The sequence below is a fragment of the Lolium perenne genome, chromosome 2 (genome assembly GCF_019359855.2).
Source record: "Lolium perenne isolate Kyuss_39 chromosome 2, Kyuss_2.0, whole genome shotgun sequence".
In the NCBI taxonomy this organism is placed as follows: Eukaryota; Viridiplantae; Streptophyta; class Magnoliopsida; order Poales; family Poaceae; genus Lolium; species Lolium perenne.
Genome location: NC_067245.2, coordinates 4424444 through 4446921, shown reverse-complemented (window position 1 = coordinate 4446921; position 22478 = coordinate 4424444). Strand labels below are relative to the sequence as shown.

Sequence of the window (22478 nt, the reverse complement as noted above, 5' to 3'; positions counted from 1 at the left end):
GGACACCTGCGTCAACTACCTGGAGGACGTCCCCAGCCCCAACGCCTGCATCTGCTCCAAGAATTGCGCCTGCGCCGGGAAGTGCATCATCGAGGGCGGCGACGGCGACAAGGTGAAGCTCTGCTTCGTGGAATGCGTGCTCAAGAACGACTGCAACTGCCAGGGTAAGCACGCCGCTCCGGATGCGCGCAAACCTTAGCGAACCCAAGCCTCTCGATCTCCAACAGGCCATGTCGATCTGGGCGCGCTGAGCGAGTGTCAGTGTCAATGTTGAGTTGTTTTGTACTAATAAATTGTACGGGGGCGATCGTACGGTACGTGCTGGATTGAGTCGTGGACTACTGTAGATCACTATACCTCTGTCCTGCGTGCATGCGCGCACGCGTCACAAGCATGCATTGCATGCGTGTGATTCTCGTCTTGTAAGAATGTGGATTGACACTCACATCCACCTTGAACGGCGAAAATGTCAAACTGAACCCGGGCACAAATAGCTCGTTTTGTGATTGGTGGTATTGAGGTATTCTGTGTCGTACACTCTTTTTATAAAGCAATGGTCTGCTGCGCTATGGCCCACGTCTGCACACGTATCGATAGCAAACTCTGCCGAAGTGCTCAATCGGTTCAGATAATTTTGACGGACTAGACCGGAGACTGTTTCTGTATGATGCACGTAGCCGTGACTGCCGACACTGAGAAGCCGGAAGCCGGCGTTGGTCCATCGGTGCACATCGAGAGGGGAGAGTTGGATGCTCATATACTAGAGGCCAAAGTTTTTCTAGCAAATGTTTGAATGACAGCTGCTGAGACATGTTGAATCATGATTCATGGGTAGGATGGGGGTCAAAAGATAACAAAGTTTTGGGGTCAGTACCAAATCCGTTGTTGTGTGGAAATAAATAAAGTCTGCCAAACCGTCCAACGATTGCTTTACTGTGAGCCACTGTTCCGTTCTTTATTGAGATGCTACCCTAGTCCTCAGCCACAAGCCCAACTGCTCCAGTCACGGTGAATAAAACTGCCCTCAAGTTGCCGTTAAACCATGGCCCAGCGTAGAACACTGTCGCATACAAATGGCTTTCTGTACAGCCAATTTTTATATGTCGTATCTCTGCTTCAAAACCTGGCTGGCACAGATCTTCGGGCCAAATGTGTGGTCGACAAAACAAGAGCAGCTGAGCTCGGGACCAGAAACACCTTGTCTCGGTTTTGCATTGTGCTAGAGGACAGAGGCGAGTGTAGCTCAGAGAGTTCAGGGGGTCATAACTATTACATCAAGAGTTACCGTTGATCTAATACCGCGTACATGAGAAGAGGCGACGGACAAGATCGATCGTGATCCGAACCTCAATTCGGCGTACAAGTGTGTGTTGAATCATTATTTAACTTCCTCAACACACTAGTTTATACGTAGCTGTCGACTGTATATATTTTTATAGTCGTCAAGTGCATTTCCTGACTGTCTTTTGTACTGCATTAGGAAAAATGATAGTATAGAAAATGGTTTGAAACTAAAACGAGGAAACTCCGATTGTGAGTGTTCACCGCCTGAAAAAAGCACGAAAATGAACAGTGAAAGGCAGCATACAAAAAATTGATGCCCCTGCCCCTCACCTAAAGGAAAAGAAACAAAACAAAAAGAGAAAATGCCTTAGAACATAAGTAAAACGAAAAAAGAGGAAAAGCCACTACTTGTGGTGGTGCCCTAGCTTGCTCGGAACAAGCTGCTTTAGTCCAAGTGGGTATCAAATTCCATAAGTGCTTTGGTGAGCCTTTACAGGCGAGCTAGCCGGGAGGTCTTTAGTTATTTCCCTCCCTTCAAAGTTCAACCCACGAGTAGGTACGTAAAAGCCAGTCATACACTCATACCCAAGGCCAGCCAGCCAGCCATACACTCATACCCAAGGCCAGCCAGCCAGCCAGCCATCCATATGGACCCTGGAGAGCCGCTGCCGCCGCCCCAAGATGGGAACGGGATGAACATGACGAGGGCACTGGAGGCTCTGGCCCCCTACCTCAAGCACCCGCGACGGACCGTCATTGTGATCGAAGCTCTACTGTCCTCTGCAGTTTTCATGCTGTTCCTGCAGCTCTTCTTGGCTCCCCAGCGCCGTCGCTCGGACCGCTGGTTCCTGCAAGCTATCTTGTGGTTTGTCTACCACATCTCCTTCCCTCTCATGACCTACACCTTCAGCCAGATGGCAACCTCTCCCGTGAAGAACGTCTTGTATCCTTTTTGGGCTGTTCTCCTCTTGTGGGCAGCCGGATGGACAAACGTCTTCACGGTCTACAGCCTCGAAGATAGCAAGCAGTGGAACCTCTACGTCTTCTATCTCCTCCAGTATTTTGTCTATTCGGCCATCACATATACTCTGCTCGAACCTGCTTATAGTTCACGTCCGCAACATCCATTCGAGATTCAAAAGGATATCATCTTCCCGCCACTTATTATCTAGCTTCTTTGTTTCCTAACTGCGGTGGTGCTGATCACCAATATGTTTCGGATATTTGCTGGTTGCAATGTCGCGCATTCTATTCCAAGCAAAACAGTAGCTGACGACATGCGGGGCCAGGTGGATGCAATGAACGGCCTTGAGGAGCGCGCAATTCGACCCCATCACAATGAGGGGCTACAGATATCTTGTAAATCCTCGTGTACTGTGGGGCAGACCAAAAGGCATACATGTGGACGAGGCCATCACCATCAAGGAAATATGGGACATGACATTTGATGACAGCATGCTCAACACAGCAACTCAGGGTGGCTCTCAACTAAAGCTTGTAAGCCTCTCCTTCACTCTGTTTCACTTGCTACGCCGCCGCCTCTTTGGGATGGATTGTGCCGAAGCCGGCCTTCCTCAGACACGCAGATTCGCACTCGAGGGATTGCTCGCGGAAGAGGATCAAGCCACCGGTTTCTCCACGGCATTTCATATCATCGAGGTGGAACTGGGCTTTCTCTACGACTTCTTCTTCACTAACTATGCTGTTCTCTTCCAAGCGGAGAATACATTCTTTTTCTTGGTTCTTCTCAAATTCATTTTCACATGCTCCTTGGGGGTATATCTACTTAAAAACTCCCCCACTATCTTGACAAATGTCCCCATAATCGAGGTCAGCATGAAAAGGGTTGATGTTATCGTCACTTTCATGATTAGCCCTCCTCATGTTGGAAACGCTTCAGGTTATATTATACTTCACATCAGATTGGGCCATGGTCTCACTAGCCTGGAGCTATACCATACAGCAGCACAACTGCAAACTCCCCGTGTCCATCAGCCAATTTCTTAGAAGGTTCCTCATCTTTACCTTCAGAAAAATGTTTGGCACTCGTCACGAAAAAAAAATATTTGGTGGGACTAATTTTTGGAAAAATCAGATAGGCCAGTCATCTCTTATTAAATGCTGCTTAAGTGCCAATTCATCTTATAGGATTCCCCTGGAATATAAGGAAATTATTCAAGCTGTGTACATGTTGTTCTTTGGTTCAATGGTATTCTCAAAGAAAACGTTCCAAGTGGTTCCTGCTTTGATTAGGAGCGAGATAGTTTCTTCCCTGCGGGCATCTAGCAATGGCAGTCCTCTAACTTTTTTTTCGAAATGGGAGCTTAAAGCCCCAGCCTCTGCATCTAGAAGATGCACACGGCCGTTTTATTATGGCATAGTTTAAAGTATCAAATCATCCAGCAAAATGATATTACACCCCGCTCACGGGTCAATCAAAGTGGCTGTAAAAATCAGCCATAGAAAGAAAGATGAAACCAAATAAAGTCTAAGTGCCATCTCCAATGCGTCTAGATTGCAACCAGCCACCCTGGCTGAAAATAGCCCGAACGACCGCCATCAAACGATTGCATCCGGTATCCAAAGGTTCCCGCTGTTCCACAGGGAGGAGGTATGACCATAGGTGAATCAACGAAGCCGCCCTGTGAATAACCTGTAAGAAATTTGGATTAGCACACCTATTAAAAACGACCTCATTCCGACAATTCCAAATTGTCCAAACTAAAGCACAAACCCCAATGCGGATTCGTTCCTTTGTTTTTTTATCAATCCCATTTAACCAATTACCAAACAAATTAGTTATGTTCATGGGTGGAGGTATACTAAAAGTAAAATGCACTACTCTCCAAACTAAACGAGAAAAATGGCAAGAAATGAAAAGATGATCTATTGTTTCTCTTTGACCGCAAAAGACACAATCAGTACATCCATTCCATTTTCGTTTTGCCAGGTTATCTTTTGTTAAGATCACCTTGTTGTAAAGGAACCACATAAAGATCCTAATCTTGAGTGGTACCTTTATCTTCCACAAGTATTTTTTCAAAAAAACCGTATGGCCATTCAAATAATCGGCATACAAAGATTTAACTGAGAAAATACCAGTGGAAGAGAGCTTCCATGCAAAACTATCTGGTTCATTTGATAAATGGACAGCCATTAACCTGCGCACTAAAGAGATCCAAGCATCCCATCTATCTCCAGTTAACATCCTATTAAATCTTATATTTAGTGGTACATTACCAAGGACGTCGGCTACTAATACATTTTTAGTTGTGGCCGTATTATAGAGACTAGCATATTGGATGTTAAGGGGCGTGTCACCTAACCAGGTGTCTTCCCAAAATCTGGTTTTCATACCGTCTCCTACAGTAAAAGAACCGCGCTTAAAGAAATCGTCTTTAGCCTTCATAATCCCTTTCCAAAAGGGGGAATCTGTAGGCTTAGACTGAACTTGAGACAAAGATTTGCACCCAAGATATTTGTTTGTCAACAACTCTTGCCAAACACCTTCCTCTGTCAGCATTTTAAATAGCCATTTGCTAAGTAAACATCTGTTCTTAATATCTAGCACCTCAATGCCAAGACCCCCCTGGTCTTTTGGTCTACAAACAATGTTCCATTTGGTTAATCTATATTTCTTCTTCTGGCCATCACTCTGCCAGAAAAATCTAGACCTATAGAAATCAAGTCTTTTCCTTACCCCCTTAGGTATTTCAAAGAATGAGAGAAGAAACATTGGTAGACTAGACAAGACCGAGTTTATTAGAACGAGCCTATCCCCATAAGATAGCAGTTTGCCCACCCATGCAGCAAGCTTTCGCTCAAAACGATCTTCTATCGGCTTCCATTCCTTATTTCTAAGTTTCCGAAAGTGAATAGGAATTCCGAGATATTTGAAAGGAAGTGAGCCAATCTCACATCCAAAAATACTCCTATAATCGTCTTCTTCATCCTTGGCCTTGCCAAAACAAAAAAGTTCACTCTTATGAAAGTTTATTTTCAAACCAGATAGTTACTCAAAAAGAGAAAGAATTAATTTCATGTTTACAGCTTTTGCCAAATCATGCTCCATGAACAAAATGGTATCATCTGCATACTGTAGAATCGATATACCCCCATCCACCAAATGAGGAACTAAACTACCAACTTGTCCATCCTCTTTTGCTCTTGCAATAAGGATAGCAAGCATATCTGCGACGATATTAAAAAGAATAGGTGAAAGTGGGTCTCCTTGTCTAAGACCCTTTAGTGTTTGGAAATAATGTCCAATATCATCATTGACTTTAATTCCGACACTACCACCCTGAATGAAGCGTGCTATCCAATTACACCACTCAGGTGGGAACCCTTTCATTCTAAGAGCTTGTTGTAAAAAGGACCATTTCACCTTATCGTAAGCCTTTTCAAAATCTATTTTGAAGAGAACCCCATCCAGCTTCTTCCTATGAAGCTCATGAATGGTCTCGTGTAAAACAACAACCCCTTCTAGGATGTTTCTACCAGGGATAAAGGCAGATTGAGTTGGACGAACAACCTTATGTGCAATGACTGTTGCACGATTGGTACCAACCTTTGTGAAAATTTTAAAGCTAACATTGAGTAGACAAATTGGGCGATATTGTTCTATTCTGTTCGCATACTCTTTCTTACGCAAGAGAGTGACGAAGCCGAAATTAAGCTTATATAATGGTATATCACCCTCTTGTAACTGGGCAAACATAGCCATCATATCAGACTTAATGACCGGCCAGAACCTCTGATAAAACTCAGCAGGAAACCCATCTGGACCTGGAGCTTTATTATGTTCCATACTAGAGATAGCCTCAAACACCTCCTGTTCTGTAAAAGGAGATGTGAGGATTGTTTTCTCCGTTTCAGAAAGTTGAGCAATATCATGAGTGACTTCTTCTCTCATGGTGAAGAAATTCATTTCAGGAGCTCCAAAAAGCTTCTTATAATACTCAGTTATGAATACCTTCAGATTTTGTTGACCCACAATGGTCCCCTCATCTTGCTCAAGTTGGAAAATTCTTTTTTTCCTATGCTTACCATTCGCAATAAGGTGAAAATATTTGGTATTATTACCACCTTCTTGTATGTGCTTAACTTTTGCGCGTTGAGCCCATTTGGTCTCTTCATCACGCCGAAGCATAGCAATGGCAATGTCGGCCTCCCTTTTCTGAGCCCTCTCGGCTGCATTTAGGGGAATAGTTTCAGCTTTTAAATCAAGCTCATCTATAAGAAGAGAGAGCCTTTCTTTCTCTTTCCTATAAACACCACTAAGGTTCTTAGCCCAACCACGTAAAAACTGTCTAAGATGTCTAACCTTGTGTTGCCATTTTTCGATAGGTGATGAGCCTGAAAGGACCGAATTCCATTCATGAAGCACCATTTCATAAAAGCCATCTTGCAGCATCCAAGATAACTCAAATGAAAAGGTGCTTTTGTTGCCCATATGAGTCGCCTCACCAGAATCGATAAAGAGGGGAGTATGATCCGAGCCAGTACGTGTGAGTGCCCGTACTGTGACCAAAGGGAACTTCTGTTCCCACTCCACATTAGTTAGAACTCGGTCTAACTTCTCATAGGTGGGTATTTCCCGCCTGCTTGCCCAAGTAAATTGTCTACCGGACATAATGATCTCTCTTAGATCAAGTGTCTCGATGATCGCATTAAAAATAAAAGGCCACCTCGCATTGAAGCGATCATTATTTTTCTCCTCTTGTCTCCTAATAATATTAAAATCCCCTCCCACCAACAGAGGTAAGTTGTCAGATTCACATATTCTAACTAATTCTGCCAGAAAATCTGGTTTGAGAGCATCTTGGGCTGCCCCATACACCCCAACAAGAATCCACTCAAAACCATCAGATTTATTTTTGACGAACATTTTAACACAGAAATCACCTGTCTCCACTCTTTGGATCAAAGTAGTTTCCATGTTGATACCCACCAAAATACCCCCAGACCTTCCCCTAGGTGGTAGACAATACCACATGTAGTCTATTCCCCCGGAAAGGTGCTTAAGGAAAGGTGCCGAAAAATTAGCTCTTCCAGTTTCTAACAAAACTATGAAATCTAATTTGTGCTCCCTTACTGACTCATGAATAAAACAAATTTTAGCAGGATCCGCTAGACCCTCGCAATTCCACCAAATTCCTCTCATATAGCCAGATTCTTAAGTTTCTTAATCCTAGAACTTCGTCGAATCAAACGAGAAGACTTAACCTTATTTTTATTGCGCCACTTGATTAGTGGAACATGCATTAGATCCTCATGAATCATGATCATCATTTTCAGCATCTACCAAATCTTCGGATAAGTTAGAAGCTTTTGAAAGAACCAAGCTAGACGAATCCTCCCCAAGGTTAATAGATTTATTAAGAAAAATTAAATTTCTTTGCACTTCTAAATTTTTAAGAGATTTAATAGAGTTTAAAATCTGATCAGAGGACTTTCCTAATGAGATTCCTAAGACACTAGCTCTATGTTCTATCTCACAATCTGGAAGATCAACAAAATTTAGCTTCTTAATGCAATTCGTACCTTGAGAGGAGGAAGGAGTCCGCCGCGCTGCAAGCTCCATTGCCCGCTCCATTTGCGGCACGTCCGCATTAGGCTGTGCTTGGATCCTCGAGCTCGATCGCAAGCCCAGCTTGGAGCAGTCCTTGATGCCTCCGAACGCCACCACGTCCTCGTACGACGGCGACCCGCGGAGAGTCGGAGTAGAGGGCGATCGCGGCGAGTCCCCGCCCGCATGTGGAGATCCTCCTGATCTCGACACACACGGTGACCGCAGCGAAAGATTGCCGCAATGCAGAGATCCTCCTGATCTCGACGCAGGCGGCTGAAGGCGCGGCGTTGAAGTATCAGAACCCTCCAGGTTCTGCTCAACACCAAAGACCGCAGCCTCAGGAACTGCTGCAGCGACGGTGGCAGTCCTCTAACTAATGGAAAGACAGCATTGCTTCTCAATGGCATCTACGAAGACTTCTCCTGGGCACTAGGGGACAATAGCCAGACAGTGGTCATGCTTACTTGGCACATCGCAACTGAGTACTGCAGCATTGCATCTTCCAATGAGGAGGCAGACCAGATGCATCATCGGCAACAAGAGAAGGTGAAACTCGAAAATTACCAGCAAGTCACGGCCACATTATCCAAATACTGTGCCTACTTGATGTTCTTCATTCCAGAATTGCTTCCTGGGAACTCTACAGATACAACTTTCGTCTTGCATGACATGATGTTAGAGGGATGCCGTCTGCTTGGTAAAGGCAAGACAAGTAGGGATGAATTGCTCAACATCATCGCCAATTCCGAAAGCAGCAGTGACAACAATATTGAGCATACCATCTTTGTCAGAGGCTTGAAGCTAGGGAGGGATCTGGAGAAGGAAGATGTTGTCCTCTGCTGGAAAGTGATGGCAGAATTCTGGGCCGAGACCATCATCTACATCGCGCCATCAGACAACGTCACGGCACACATGGAACGCCTCGCACAAGGAGGAGAATTCCTTACTCATGTCTGGGCTCTCCTCACTCACGCGGGCATCCTCAAACATGTCTAGGAGCAAATCCCAGATGATCTTTGCACTAGGTCGTTGGTTTTGTTTCTCGGGTTTTCTTTAGAATGTGTATTTTAATTTTCACATGAGCTGTGCATGTGCCTACCATGTTGGTGGCTTCTCAAGCATACGTATGTTGGTTTTCACATGAGCCGCGACATGTGCGTGCCATGTTGGTTGTTTTCCAGTTCTCCTTGCATATGTATTGTGGTTTCTACATGAACCATAACATGAATGTGTGCCATGACACACGACGACGTTATGGTGCCCGCCTCCAAGTTCGTGTGATCGCGCAGATAGGTTGCATTTAGGTGCTTCCCATGTCATGTGTGGCATTGTTTTCGTTATTAAGAAAATGAGAAGAAACAGAAAAGCTGCAAATAATTTACGCAGCACAAAAACATTGCTTCCTTGTGTTCCCATGCGTCCACAGAATTTGTATCAAAGCATCATAGCTCAACTAACTTGTTTTCATAGTTAAAATGGTCCTGTTTCACCAAAGCTCCACAAAAAGGATGTTGAGATCAAAACTCTACTAGCAAGAGATCTAAACATTGCTCGATCTCAACACGTTATCAATCAAAGAGCTAACCAGAAAGCAAGGATGAATCCAGCTTCTGTGCGCAGGAAAAGGCTGCATGCACAGCAAAAGCAGCACAGCAACATCACCTCCATTGCCAACTCCAGCCAGCGCCATGGCAAATGCTGCTGGTGCAGCAAGAATGGTGGTGAGCATCCAAGCTTACTGTTAATGTGTCACTCCCTCAAGTAAAAAGCCTTTTATAACTAATCAGAGGGCTGAGGATGAACCACTCTAAACAAAGAGGGCATGTAGACTAATCAAAGACTTACAGTAGATAAGGAGACTATAAGGGACTCTTAATCTGAAATGTAAACGCTTTGAGACAATTCACAGGAACACAGTTTCAAATATTAGAAGTGAATGCTCAAGGAAATACAGTACTCGTAACAACGGAAGAGCTGCGGAAAATCAATGTGGTATAAAACTTTCAACACCAAGACATGAACGGATCACGTTATAAAACTTAACAGGTTTGGGTGCACCATCAGTTTACAAGTACCTAATTATTACAGCCCGAGGTGTCTGTAATCCCTAATGTTCATTGGCATCTTCAGGTACTTGCAGCTCTTTGTCACAAAGGCAAAGCATATCCTATATCACGAAATGCAAAGGCAAGTCAGGTCAAGAGTACACGACACAATCCACAAGTATATCGCGTCAGGTCGATAAGGAGTAATTCTACATGATGGTTTCAAGCTCAGGGGAAGATTAGGAAGATTTCAAGCTCATGCAGATTCAGGATGATTTCCAGCTCACAATGAAGCAATAATATGATTTCAAATATCATCCCAGGGTTTTCCCAGGCTCAACAAAAAAGGAAGGTACAGCGAGTTACACGGGGGCAACTTCTTGCATGCTCCATTGTTTTGTTAAGAGTACATTCATCAAGAGCAATAGGAAAATGGATGGGACAAACGGTCGAAGGACTATCGGCAAATAAACGCACTTTGTTTTTAACTCAGGTGTCTTCGCTTCTCACCTGTGCAGCTCCTAACCATGATCAGATGCGCTTTTTAAAACCTATAATAACCATAGTCAATACATAAATACCCTATGATTTCCAAGAAGAAACAACAGAGAATAACAACCAGTTGGTGCCAACTACAAACATCTCATATTCATATCACTTGATAGCTATAATTGATCAATTCGATATTTCCTGGTTATACTGAAGGAGCCTGGTCTACCAAACAAGACCTCAATTTTCAGTATGTTAGCTATTAGCTAACAAAAAAAATACTAGCAGCATTTGAAGCGTAATAGTTATTACAGACACCAAAAGAGAAACCACACTCAATAGCAGCAGCACCTGACATGCATTGCTGCGAAAGACTCTACACGTTTGGGGCATAAAATTAGAAAATACTAACGTTGCTACCAGATGCTGCAAAACCAGGATCTACTCTACCATGCCAAAAAAAAAAACTTAGTGTAAACATGCCACATAGCTCATCAACCTCAAGTACATAATATCAATATTCTCCTAGAGCCAGTAAGCTCTTACATTACTGGAGGAGATCAAGCACGTTGTTTCAAAGAAAAAGCTAATATTCTGGTATGTAGACCTCCCAAAATGGTGGCAAGATATGGCATCGTTTCCTAGCATGTCACTTGAATCCTAGTTGGGAGAGACACGAGGTGAAGTACAAGAGACAACATGGTGAGGAGAGGCTTTCAGAGGGTATGTGTGGTGAAAAAAGTTAAAATAGTTATGGAAAGGGGAGAGGAGTCCATATTAAACCCCCTAAACTTGTCTTAAAAGTCACATTACAACCCACAATTCTAACTTCCACCCCTATACTATGAAAACCGTCTGGAATACACCCTTCCACCGTTTCTGTCAGATTTTTATCTGGTTTTAATTGCCAAGTCAGTATCGTGGTTAAAAACCACAGCCACAGCGCCACGGTGTTCCTACCAAGGCTGCCACCGTGCTCATGTCCTGCCGAGTGCCTCTGACCAGACCGCCGCCGCTGTGCCGCTGACCAGACCACCGCCATCCACAGCCGCCGCAGAGCCGCTGATCGACCGCCGTCATCCACGGCCACCATTTACCAGACCGCCATCGTCTGCCGCACCTCTGCCCAGGCCACCGGCATGGCCCTGCCCAGGTCGCGGAGTAATACGCATGCTGATGTGGCAATCAAAACCAGGTAAAAACCTGATGAAACGGTGGAAGGGTGTATTCCAGACGGTTTTCATAGTATAGGGGTGGAAGTTGGACCAACTCGGAATTGAGGGTCGTAATGTTAACTTTGCGACAAGTTTAAGGGGGTAATATGGACTTCTCTCTGGGAAGAAACATAGGCAAATGGTTGGAGAAGTTACAGATATCAAGGTCATGAAAGGCTCTGGTTTGGTCTCAACAAAGAGTACTTCTCGCCAGCATATGATTAACTATTACACGTGTTGATCACTGAATCTATAATTTGCTTACTGAAAGACTCATAAATCCTGTAGCATCAACAGGATTATCTCCTTTAATTCTAGGTTCCTATGTGGCATAAGCATAATAACTAAGCCATGTTCATCGCAGTATCAACAGCTACTCTCTATCGCGATATTGCACAAAGCTCAAACATGTACTAGTGGTAAGTGGATAATTAAAGTTGAGAAAAACCAATCCACAGGACAATGACTACACATCCAGGCTAACGTAGACATGGATAACTAAATGGTTTTGAAGGAAGGGAGGAGGTGGGCATGTTTACCTTGGGAGAGGGAGCTCCAGCAGGTGGAGTCGACGGCGATGCAGGACTTGAGGCGCGCCGACGCCACCGCGGTGTGCAGGGGCAACAGCGTCTCCAATCCCGCCACCGCCGACCTGCAAGAACCTCCATGTAAGCGCAGACCCACGCCCATCAATCTAGCGGACCGCCTAGTAGTAACGTACCTGCGGAGGAGGCGGGCGGCTCGTGCGGGGGAGGCAGCCGGCAGGGACGAGCCGAGGCTGCGGCCGGCGGCGAGGGGCGCCGGGCGGAGGGCTGCTCTCGCGGCGGAGGCGGCGGCGCGGCCCAAAGATGCCATTTCTTTCTTCTCCTTGGGACGTGCTGCGTCGAGGGCGTTAAACCCTAGTGAGACCTTCAGAGCCCATTCTTTGTCAGTTCTAACCCACTACAGGCCCACAAGGCTACAAATAGCTCAGCCACAATCATATTGGTAGACTCTACAATTTGCTGCTTCCTTTAAACAAAAAATGCAGATTTTACTTTGAAAATGAGTAGTAAGAAAATTAGATTTTCGTGAGGTGAGTGTTGAGATGGTTTCTGGACCTCTTCTTAACCCATATACTTAGCCAAAATATAATATGTGTCCAAACCAAATACTCCTTACAGGGAAAAATAAATGTGCACGACCGACTGCTTTGTTCACGGCAAATAGTTCAAAATGGATTTAGAATCAGAAACGGAAAACAAATAGTCATTGGCCAATAAGTACAGAAGATGGGGAAATCTGCATTACACAGAAGCTGGCATTGCAGAAAATTCTGGCCGGGCAACGTGCAGAGTTTAATTAAGCTGTTCTTGCAGTAACAAGGAGGAGAAGATTTCAGATTTATTTTCTTTCCATATAATTGCACATACTTCTTTTCTAAAATGTACTTCTACAAACTTCTAGCATCGTAGAACCAAACTAGACTTGTTTGCCTTCAACAAAACTTCACATGCCATTCTCTGCTGCCTTGCAATCCCAGTGACTGTGTACATACATATGCATGCCCAAAAAAAAACCTTCTCTTCATTTTAAACAGCAAAGTTCTGTGTATAGTGACAAAGTTGATGTAACAAACAATACACTGAGTGGATGTGAGTTAGATGTGGTTCGCTTTGTGCGTCACCATCAACCTCGGCCACATGCAAAATTAGTGGACCTGATGCTCCTCCTGGACAACTGCTACTGGCCTCAAGAGCAGGTCAAAACCACACAACAGCTCAGCGAATGATGCCAGGTGAATGATGTTAACAATTACATCACCAGGAATTCGCCACGAGAGCATGTCAAAACCATGCAACACATCGGCAGAACTATGTCCTCAGTCGGTTCAAACATCCAATACTTTGAGCACAAATTTCATGGCATGTGCAGTCTCCTGTTAGCATCATAAGAAGATGCCAGCCTCCTCGCCCAGAGACTGTCCTCAGGTGACCAAGATATGGTGGAACCAATTGTCGCACACCACCTCAGGTTCAACAAGGCTGCCACACTACATTCCTCGGTTGCTCCAAACGCCTTAATGATACTTAGTTCAGCATCTGGCTCTTCGCTGAGGATTAGATCCTCTAGAGCTGCTCCTTTCTCCTTGAGAACGCTTGCGTCCTCAGATATCATCCTCATACTGAGAACCTGTAATGCCTCGACTGCAGTGTTGTACAATTTTTGATCCACGTAGGCACAGAATGTGTACCAAAGCGTTGATTCATCGGGTTGAATCTTTGCTCTGTGAATACACTCAAGAATACATTCAATGACATGAATATTACCCTGTGAAGAATGACCAGACATGAGTTTAACTTTGACATCATTTCAGTGAAATTGACAAATTATATCATAGACATACTCTTGCATTCGCATCTGAGAGTAATGTGTTGAAAATCCCTATATCAGGTTGAATTCCTTCAGTTAGGCATAAGTCCAACAGATCCAGTGCCCCCTCAAAATCATCTTTTGCTAATAGAACCTACCATGGAAAACATGACATCAGATTCAAATGGCGCACAGCAATTCAAATCAACTAAAACATAGGAATAAGCAGTATGTTACATAGTGAGTAATAACAGGCCTGCAGTTATCCAGCCTTACCTTCAGGAGAGATGTGTAAGTCACAACTGTAGGGCAGCAGCCATCTCGGAGCATCAAAGACAACAAGGTGCTAGCTGATTTGAAACACGGCAACAATTTGCAGCACTCTATCATGACATTATAAATTGCAGTATTAGCTGGAAGACCACATGATCTCATGATCTTGAAAGTTCTTATTGCTTTGTGTGTCTGCAGACCAGAAAGAGGTACATCAAATTCAACAAGTTCCATTGAAAACACAGGAAGCATACAAAATAGCCTTGTGAGAAAAATTAAATCCAATTCATCAATTCATGTAACAAAGCAAATGGTAAAGGACAGTAGACTCGTACTTCCTTGGCCTTAACCATGGCATGCAACACAATGCCGTAGAGATCACTCTTCTGATAAGGATCCATGTTAGACAAGACACTCTCCGCAACATTCAAGTACCGCAGCATTTCTTCTATCATTCCCTCAGCTCCAAAGGCTCGTATCTGAGATAACATAAAGTCGTAAATAAAACATCAAGACTTCAAATAATGCTATCACAGTAAGAACTATGGAAGATCATACAGACAAGTGACTGAATGATCTTAGCAATCTAATTTGAAAATTATCATGGTAAAATTTTAAGCCAGTGAGGTTTTGAAGTATGACTGGGTAACTGATGATATGCTAGTTTCACCATATCGTACAAGCCATAGCACATAGGTACAGAATCCCAGTAGATCATCAACAGGCAAGCAATATTGTGAATGACATTCACAGCAAAGTGCTTCCCACTCTCCTAGGTCTGACCAACACATGCATATTAGCAATTAAAATCCAGTCTTACATCACATGAAAATGATTCAGATATCCTATTCAGACAAATTTAAACATTGCTTCCCTTTTTTATGAAGTATTACCTCCATTCCAATGAATAAGGCTTGACCAAGTTTCAAACCATGTCAAACCATGTCAAACTTGACCAAGTTTCTATAAAAAATCATTAACATGCAAACTACAAAATCAATATCATTAGATACATCATGAAATATATTTTCATATGATATCAACAGAATATCCTAGTTGTTGATAGATTCTTCTAAAAGTTTGGTCAAACTTTAATTGACTTGACTTTTCAAAAAAAAAAATAAGCTGTATTCATTGAAACGGAGGTAGTATAAATTTATAACGGATTAGACACTGGGAATGCTGGATAAGATAGGATAGCTGTATTCATTGGAACGGAGGTACTACTATAAATTTATAACGGATTAGACACTGGGAGTGCTGGATAAGATAGGATATCGTACAGGCCAATAAGCCATGGTATAGACTCAATAAATTACCTATTTTCATGGATGGACAGACTGTCATCAACAAACAACAACAAATTTGGACCAGCTTAAAGCATTATGTGAATGAAGTAACAAAGCCACAAAAATGGTATTATTTCATAAAAGAATGGTTAGACACCTATGTGCTGCATACTTATTTCTTACTAGCATCAAGTGCCAACTCTGCTGATGGAGAAATTTTCATATGAAAAGGGAAACAGGAAAATTAGACTCACTGTTTCCCACTGACCATAGAGAAGAGAGCATATTAAAAAAAATTGTTACCAAAACAGTCAACTATTGTGAGTTCTTACTTCTACATAGAAATATATGTGTTTTTTGCAAGAATATTACAAGTGATACACGTACAAAAAAAATTGATGAAGATCTACATATATAGGATATAGTATAAGGTAAGCATACCAAGTTCTTCATAGACACAAAACTATGTTGGATCTCATGGTTTAACATGTCCATCTCGATTATACTGATCCTTTTGGAAACATCAGCATGTGATAGCATATTTCCTTCTTCATAAGGAACATTGACATTGCCAAAAAGAGAAAACAGAATCTCATAGGTCCTGATTTGTGGCTTCAAATCCAAGTGTTTCATTCTAGCTAGTACACGGAGAGCCCTTTCTGGTTCATTCTACAAAAATGATGAGAGGAGACTTAGTAGTTTGTAATTTCTTACAATTAAGTAAAATTAGGTGCACCGACGAATAAAGAAAAAATAAAATCGTTTATGTGAAATAGAGCACAACTATTTAAAACAGGGTAAAACAGAGATAATTGATAGACCATATGTCAGCAGCTCAGTAATACACTTAACATATATGACTAAGCTGAAATTAGGATGACAATAGGTAGGGGGGCAAACATGGCATGTCAGAATCTCTTTTCAAAAGTCGATGCATTACCATAATGTCGCAACCAGAAAGAAAAGCATTAAAACCATGAATATACTCTGGTTTTATATCTGAAACTCTTCCCAAGAAGTCCTCAGCCAGATCCAACTGTAAACTTTTGCTATGGCCAATTGAGAGAGCAACAAGTGTACCATCATAAGGTTTAATACCCCTTCTCTCCATCACTCCAATCTGGAAAGCATGAGAACATAAAATATAGTAGTAGCAAATTTTATGGAGAATAACTAAATGAGAACATAAAATATAGTAGTAGCAAATTTATGGAGAATAACTAAATATAGTGATTAGCGGTCACAATAGAACAGGTACAGTTCAGTTTCACATAGTAGCTTTCAAGGGGAGTAACACTGATAAACATTAGAATTACATTACCCCTTGTAAAATCAGTCAGTACAGCATGTTACTTTTATGCAAATGTAGGTATAGCATAACTATACGAAGGGCTTCATAAAATAGGTAGTGTGCAGTGCACAACCATATTAAACAAGATGTCCTGGCATGTAACTGAAAATATCATAAACTCGGTAGCATACCACTTTACGAGCATGTGCCACTCCTTTTCCAGCTAGCACACATTTAATAAAACCATCATATGTAAATCTTGACGGTCGCAGTCCAATCTTGTGCATCTAGCAAGAAAGGACAACATTGAGCATAAACATTGAACTCCTCAGATGTGAAATATGCACCAATAATTTCTGGTCTTCAAATCGCCAACGCAGTTTGTATACACATGTAAAACACTAAAAAAATTAACTTTACATACGTTAACCATTAAAATAAGGGACACATGCAATTTTTGAACTTGCCGCCACCTTTTCCAGTAATAAAAGCAGCAAATCAATATACAATTAAAATATGGGACAAATTCTGGTGTGCAGGCCCACATGCCAGTTACGAAATTCAAATGAATTTCTTGCTTTAATGCAGAAACAGACTTCATGCTTTGGTTGTTGTTACTATCTTAAGAAGAAAAAAGTAAAATCAAAAGCACAAGATTGCAGAAACAAAGTTCAAATCCGTTTTTTGCAGGGAGTTTGAATCCAATTAAAGTGGCCAAGATGAAACAGGCACAGCAGATAAATTAAACTATGTAAGTAATTAGAATGTCACCACACTGATGTTCAACCATCCAGAAGAAAGGTTCAAAAACCTAATGAAAGTGCTTAGGTAAAGACCTAAGTCAATAGAAATACTGCAAGCCATAATATAACACTACATTAACCCAACAAAAACTTACATATTTCTTACCTCTAGAAATAATTGCTCAGCCAAGTGGCAGTTGTCAACTTGCACACACATATGTATAATATCATTGAAAGACCATCGCAAGATTTTCTTTACTGCAACTGGTGCAAATCTCAATGTCTTCGTCATCCTCCCACTGTCTAGTCCAGAATTGTCACCAAGATTGTCACCTGGGACAAGACTGAACGTACATAAGTTCTACAAATTTAATTAAAAATGAGTTTACAAGTATACTACTTGGCTGATGAAATTGAAATGCAGAACATACCAGCAGAAATAATTGACACATAACTCTTCAATTGCTTATGTTTTGATGATTGAGTTTCCACCTGGAACAGCTCCGGCTGAGCATCAACCAAATATCCTTCGGTTCCCGTCTTTCCTTGAAATGACAATGGCAGATCATAGTCCGATACAAGTTTGAGATCTTCTACTTCATTTAAAGCAGGTACAGGAATGTCTAATCTTGTTGATTGGCGTCTCCTTTTAGAAGACACCGTCAGATGGTCAGTGTGTTCTCCAGCAAGGACGACCATACGCTGCAAGATATGATATGCAGATTGAAGGTCACCTAGTGTAGAGAAAGCCTTCACGAATTTCCTCAGAGCAATAATGCTTGGACTATAATACCTAGTGCAGTCCTTCCATAGATCATGAACTGCAGACAAATTTCCCTGCAAAACTGCAACCTGCAAATATACATAAATCAAATAAGCAAGTTCGCGCAATAGTTGATCTAGAACCATGTACAGATGAACATCTTCACATATTTCAATAAGCATAGCATGCGGCATATATGTGATTTATCCCAAGAAACATGTGAAATACAACAATAACATGAAACAGAACAAACAATGACTCGAGAGACGCCCTAAAGATGAAATACATAAAAGGAAAAAGCATGTGACCAGAACTAACAGAAACTAAGATCAGCATGCAACCGTTTCCAAACAAAAACATCAGAAACTAAGTGGTGGTTACAGTGATGGACCAGAAGGGAATACAAATTACAAAGGAAGGCGATCAAATGTTTAATCCACAAAACAAGGATCAAATACTCAACAATACCATGGATGGTTACGTCTCCCCAGTCAACTAGGTCTGGTATAATAATAGTTTTTCTCCAGATATGAAAACAAACTTCTGAATAACATAAATAGGCAGATTGAACATTTATTTACACGAACCTTCAGAAGCTCACAGTACGTTATTTCAGACTTCCCAAGAAGATGACCTTCCATTTTCTCTAGACAGCTCCCAACGTCATTCAGATTTGTTCTGCAGGCACTTAAAAATATGTTGAAAATCGGCAAAACACCATGAGTGCTTTCTTTTTCTCCCAGAAGAGTGAGCAATTTAAGTGCCTGCATTGGAAAGATGATTGTCAACAACTTGAAAACTGAAAGGAGACAACAGAATCTCCAGCAAAAACTGATATGCTATAGTGCATTATTCAATAAGCAGATAAACATATAACATAAGAGCATAAATGCAAGAAATTAAATTACATAGAACTGCAAGGCACAGGTAGCAGAAGAAGATAAACATTAACAAAACAACATATTTTTTCATCAAAATGGTCCATGATAGAAGATTAAACAAAATCAGATTGCTTCTGCAAAAGGTACAACGCACGCACTGTCTAATTCAGCAATCTTCTACAACTATCTATACACAAACAATGAAAAGGTCCACTTTAAAACCCTGAACTCTGGACCCCCTTTAGCTTCTCTCCATATAACTCCCAAACAGCCAAAAATCAGACCCTCAACTTCCAATACCATACACCTGACTCCCTTGCGGAAATCTGAAGCAGTTTTAGATGACATGGATGTCATGTGCTTACCCCATCACTATCATTTGCCTGCCACATGCCCACGTCACCAGAAAATCAGCAACAATAAAATACACTGTTGCATAAGGGAAGACCACCAGGTCATATGGAAATAATGGTTGCAGACAGTGAGCGATCAGGATTACTTCTAGATGGTTTTGAAGTTTAGGTACAGAAACTGTACCAAACGATGGTCGAAGTAATGGTCTACATGTGAAACCAAACAATTGGTGAGCATGACAAAAAAATTGTGGGCATGAAGACCACACACAAACTTATTGAGACACTGACAAGTGAAAGAAATATCTGATGCATCATTTTGGCCAAGGCATGAAATAATAGAACCATTTATCAAGTACCTGGAAAACAGGCCTTGCCTAGGATGGATGGTATTGACATTTTGACTGCCTACTAGCTAGTATCGTTAAGGAATGAAAAGTTGGACACTTTACATAGAAGACACAGTGGATATAACGGCACAAGTGTATATTACATAATTACTGCTACCAATCCACTACTTAAAGCAGTTTCACACAAGTGCATTTCTATGATTGAACCCCCAAACAAGTTAAAAGGACAAAAAACTTGCACTCGTGACATGAGAAGTACGGCGTACCTCCTTGGAATACCCTCCTTTGGTGAGTGCTCGAGTGACAGATCTGTAATTGCCTTTACTAATATCTATGGCCTTATCCTCCATCATCTCCAAAATGTCCATAACAAACTATACATATGGAGAGGATCCAAAAAGAGTAATATTAATCAAAATGACTATGCCAAACTCTGTGCTTTCGGTAAAATAACGTATCTGGCAGCGGATTTACCAAAGGATCAGGCGCTTCTGCACAGTACTCCAGTATACGAGAGAAATCTTCTGAAGTTAGCGCTTCTTTGGTTTGCTGAAGATTCGAGAGCATGATGGATGCTCGCTGCCGATCGCCTTTGCGCAGAGCATTCACAATGCCGGCTTGCGTGAGTCTCGCAGACAAACCAGCCCTCGCCGTGAAATCGTGATGCTCTGCAGCCACCCAAATGCTGGTTACGTAAGTTGGGCGAACATTTTATCTGTCGAGAAGTAACAGCTCGGCACTGGTGCTGGTATAAGGGTGAAGTAGGACCGATCTCATGTGAATGAACTAGGCGAATAAGTTGATAGAATTGGTTACCAGCGCAAGTCGAAAGCATCCGGACCCTGATGCCAGCCCAGAAGACTGGTTCGTGGCGGCGCGCTCCGGCGGCGAAGCACGGCGGGTGGCACTGCTCGCGAGACCCGGACGCCGCTGACGGCGGCGGGGCGAGGAGGGCGGCGTGGCGGCGGCGGCCCGCGTGCCGGAGAGGCAGCATCGAGGACGAGGGGATTCAGAGCTTGACACCGGGAGTGTTGAGGCGTGGACGCGGTGCCCCGGCGGTGGGCGTCCGGCGGGAAGAGCTGTGGCAACGAGCGTTGACGGCCCGAGCGAGAGAGTGGCGGGCGGCGGGCGGCCGCCGGCGGGGAATCAGGCGTGTCGCGTCACCTCTCTGCTTCTCGTTCGATGCGGGAACATGGAACCGAGATTGGGCTTAGTGGGCTTTTTTGCTACTGTCTACTGTGGGCCGGCCCATGAGCCTGTACTAGTTTAGCAGGTAACCCATCACTGGCCCACGCCCTCACTTTACTGCTCCTATTCGGAATTTATCGCATTCTCCAGCTCAAACAAACAGGTGATATCGAAGTACCCCTCAAAAAACAAAACAAAAAAGTGATATCGAAGTGAATTCATGATCGAATAAACGATTGTTGATGGCACTCAAACTGCAGAGCAGTGCGTCACGTGGTGCCTCGAGTTATTGGCATCGATGAGTAGCTCGTTGATCGATCAATATTGTCCCTTGATCTTGCCAGGGGAGACGCGGTAGTAGCCCGGCTCGGCGAAGATCGGCGCGGACCCATCTTCCTCCACAGCACCATTGCCGACATATCGAACCCATCGTCCTCAGCTTCTTTGCCGGCAGGCGACGGAGTCGGGGATGGAGGAGGACACGAGCCCTGCAGAGGACGGCGAGCTATCGGCCAGGTGGGTGGCCCTGGACAAGGAGACCGTGCTAGAGGTGGCCACGAGGAAGGAAAGAAGCGAGCCATTGGGTAGGTGGTGACCTTGGTTTTTGCCTTGTGTTTGCAATTTGCAGTGGACTACTTTGTGAGGCTAGAGTGTGCTACTGGTACCACATATTTTTCCCCGTGTCACTTGGCGAGATTCATGTGGGCAGAACGTAGGGAGCTCCTTCATTGTGATTAGAACCTTGTAGGGGACAGGCGCCTTTATTGCTATCACCTAAAGGATGTAAGTTCGCTTGCGTAGACTAGTGTGGTTTACCTTCGCAGCGCAATGATGAACGCTTTGGAACATTTGAAACAAATTAGCAATAGAAGGAAAATTAATTAGCAACCCCGTTGATGCTCTATATCAAATGACTATTCACATGCAGAGCTGGAGGGTTCTGAGACAGAAGGACATGGAGCTTCTGAACGCGGTGATGGGAGACGTCAGGCGGCTATACGCGAGTACTAGGGCGGGGGTGGACAGCCCTGGAGGAAGAGGATGATTAGGCGCACTACTTATCATAGGCTAGAGTTTGGGCGCGCTTTCTAATTCCTTGTTGTATTGTCGTTCCATGATCCGGGTGTGATCGATACTTTATTGTTGAGGGTGTGTATTTGTTTGTAAACTCTAAACTTGGTTCACGCCGTGTGAGGCTTTATATACAAAGCCGGAAGTGGAGGCTTTCTATTAAAAAAAAAAACTAAACTGATGGGTGTTTCAGTAATTCAGTTGTTCCTTTAACTCCCGATTGAATGGAAGGGAGGTCAAGTACTATGACACGGATTTTGTTTTACAGAAGAAAGTAGCATCAATCACCACCATTTCTAAGAAGGAGTAAACATGACT

At 43.0% G+C, this 22478-nt stretch overlaps 2 protein-coding genes across 4 annotated transcripts; both read right to left on the bottom strand.

Moving 5' to 3' along the window:
- Positions 1–9760: 9760 nt before the first annotated feature.
- LOC127330963 (uncharacterized) lies at positions 9761–12532 on the bottom strand. 3 transcript variants are annotated; one of them, XR_007869478.2, is made up of 4 exons: positions 12328–12531; positions 12146–12258; positions 10381–10454; positions 9761–10025 (listed from the first exon to the last, which is right to left on the bottom strand). XR_007869478.2 is itself a non-coding variant. In XM_051357048.2 (4 exons), exons 1-3 carry the CDS (start codon positions 12459–12461, stop codon positions 10435–10437), a joined length of 267 nt encoding a protein of 88 aa, XP_051213008.1. In that variant the 5' UTR covers positions 12462–12532; the 3' UTR covers positions 9761–10025; positions 10414–10434. The 3 variants fall into 3 exon arrangements, 2 of the variants coding, with proteins under 2 accessions (XP_051213008.1, XP_051213007.1); XM_051357048.2 differs by having other exon boundaries at positions 10414–10454; positions 12328–12532; XM_051357047.2 differs by lacking the exon at positions 10381–10454 and having other exon boundaries at positions 12328–12529.
- Positions 12533–13150: 618 nt separating this feature from the next.
- On the bottom strand, positions 13151–21055 carry LOC127330962 (pentatricopeptide repeat-containing protein At1g76280). Its single transcript, XM_051357045.2, has 13 exons — positions 20718–21055; positions 20376–20569; positions 20168–20275; positions 18905–19081; positions 17986–18406; positions 17721–17887; positions 17003–17098; positions 16461–16640; positions 15962–16189; positions 14567–14710; positions 14235–14423; positions 13993–14112; positions 13151–13916 (listed from the first exon to the last, which is right to left on the bottom strand). Exons 1-13 carry the CDS (start codon positions 20893–20895, stop codon positions 13506–13508), a joined length of 2613 nt encoding a protein of 870 aa, XP_051213005.1. The 5' UTR covers positions 20896–21055; the 3' UTR covers positions 13151–13505.
- Between the last annotated feature and the right edge of the window lie 1423 nt (positions 21056–22478).